General features: G+C 34.7%; 1 protein-coding gene across 1 annotated transcript in view; it reads left to right on the top strand.

Annotated features, from left to right (window-relative positions):
• The window catches only part of LRP1B (LDL receptor related protein 1B), a 1,771,065-nt gene that overhangs the window by 1,463,023 nt on the left and 306,793 nt on the right, over nucleotides 1-1,249 (top strand). Inside the window, exon 50 of the mRNA XM_004375116.1 lies at nucleotides 931-1,050. Within this exon, the coding sequence (XP_004375173.1) occupies nucleotides 931-1,050 (120 nt within the window). The remainder of the gene's footprint in view (nucleotides 1-930; nucleotides 1,051-1,249) is intronic.

The raw sequence follows: 1,249 nt of genomic DNA, 5'->3' as shown, positions 1-1,249 counted from the left end.
TTGGAAATAAATTATAAATGAAGTCCCTGGTTGGTGCAAGCAATTAATAGTTAACACTCTCGACTGATGAATGCAAGGTGGAGGTTTGAGTCCATCCAGAGGCACCTGGATGGTCTGGCAATCTACATCTGAAAAATCAGCTATTGAAAATCCTATGGAGCACAGTTGTACTCTGACACACGTGAGTCACCATGAGTCAGAATCGGCTCGACTGCCACTTTTATTATTAGTTTTTTTTAAACTATTATAAACACATAATTTGATGATAAATTACCTATCACCATGCCAACGAATTTTGGTGTTATTTGTCAGGTATAATAAACTCAAGTGTTTCCAAGGGAAATGTGTAAAAACATCAACATGTTAAGTAAAATAGGCAGTAAACTGTCTTGTCATCAAGCTAAAACCTCCTTGTCACCTCACCTTTAAAAATACCTTTGGCCAAATGTAAAACAGCCAATCAACACTTTGCCGAGGGAACATATCTGCTGGCCAACCTACCATAGTGTGGTCTTGCCTAGGATGTATTTTTTCTCTGCTTGTTAAAAATTTTAAAAGCTCACTAGACCACTAGACCACATCTGGAATTTTTATTTTATATCTGTGCACCACACTTCAAAAAAAAAATGACAAACTGGAACATACTCCGAGGAGAGTGACAAACGTGATAACTAGCTTAAAGTCAAGCCCTGTGAGACTCATGTTGAAGGAATAGTAGTTGTTTAACTTGGAAACTCAGGCAGAATGTGCAAGCTGTTGTCAAAATTTTATAGAACTGTCATAGAGAAGAGGAATTTGGCTTGTTTTATTATAAGATGTTTGATTCTAGGAAAGTCTAAGGATTTCTCACTGTCAGGTATGTCCTAAGATGGTCTCAAATGATTTTTGTTTTCTTTTGCACCTAAACAAATATTCTTGTTTGTTTTCTAGATTCTTCTTGCTCTTGGAATCAGTTTGCTTGTTCTGCACAAAAATGTATTTCTAAATACTGGGTTTGTGATGGAGAAGATGATTGTGGAGATGGATTAGATGAAAGTGATAGCATTTGTGGTGAGTTTTGACTCTTGTGTGTGTGTTCTTGTTCAGTCATTAGGCATATAATATATATTGTCTATCATTTTGTGGCATACATAAAACTTTATTTTGTACTTTTTAAAAAAACATTAAATTTATAAACACATTTCTATGTAGCTATTTTTATTTACATTGCCACCTATTAGTTAACTATTTTGCTATACACATTTGTCAT

This window comes from Trichechus manatus, unplaced genomic scaffold (genome assembly GCF_000243295.1).
Source record: "Trichechus manatus latirostris isolate Lorelei unplaced genomic scaffold, TriManLat1.0 scaffold00033, whole genome shotgun sequence".
Taxonomy (NCBI): Eukaryota; Metazoa; Chordata; class Mammalia; order Sirenia; family Trichechidae; genus Trichechus; species Trichechus manatus.
Note: the sequence above shows the minus strand (reverse complement) of the source record. Positions and strands in the feature narration are given on the sequence as shown.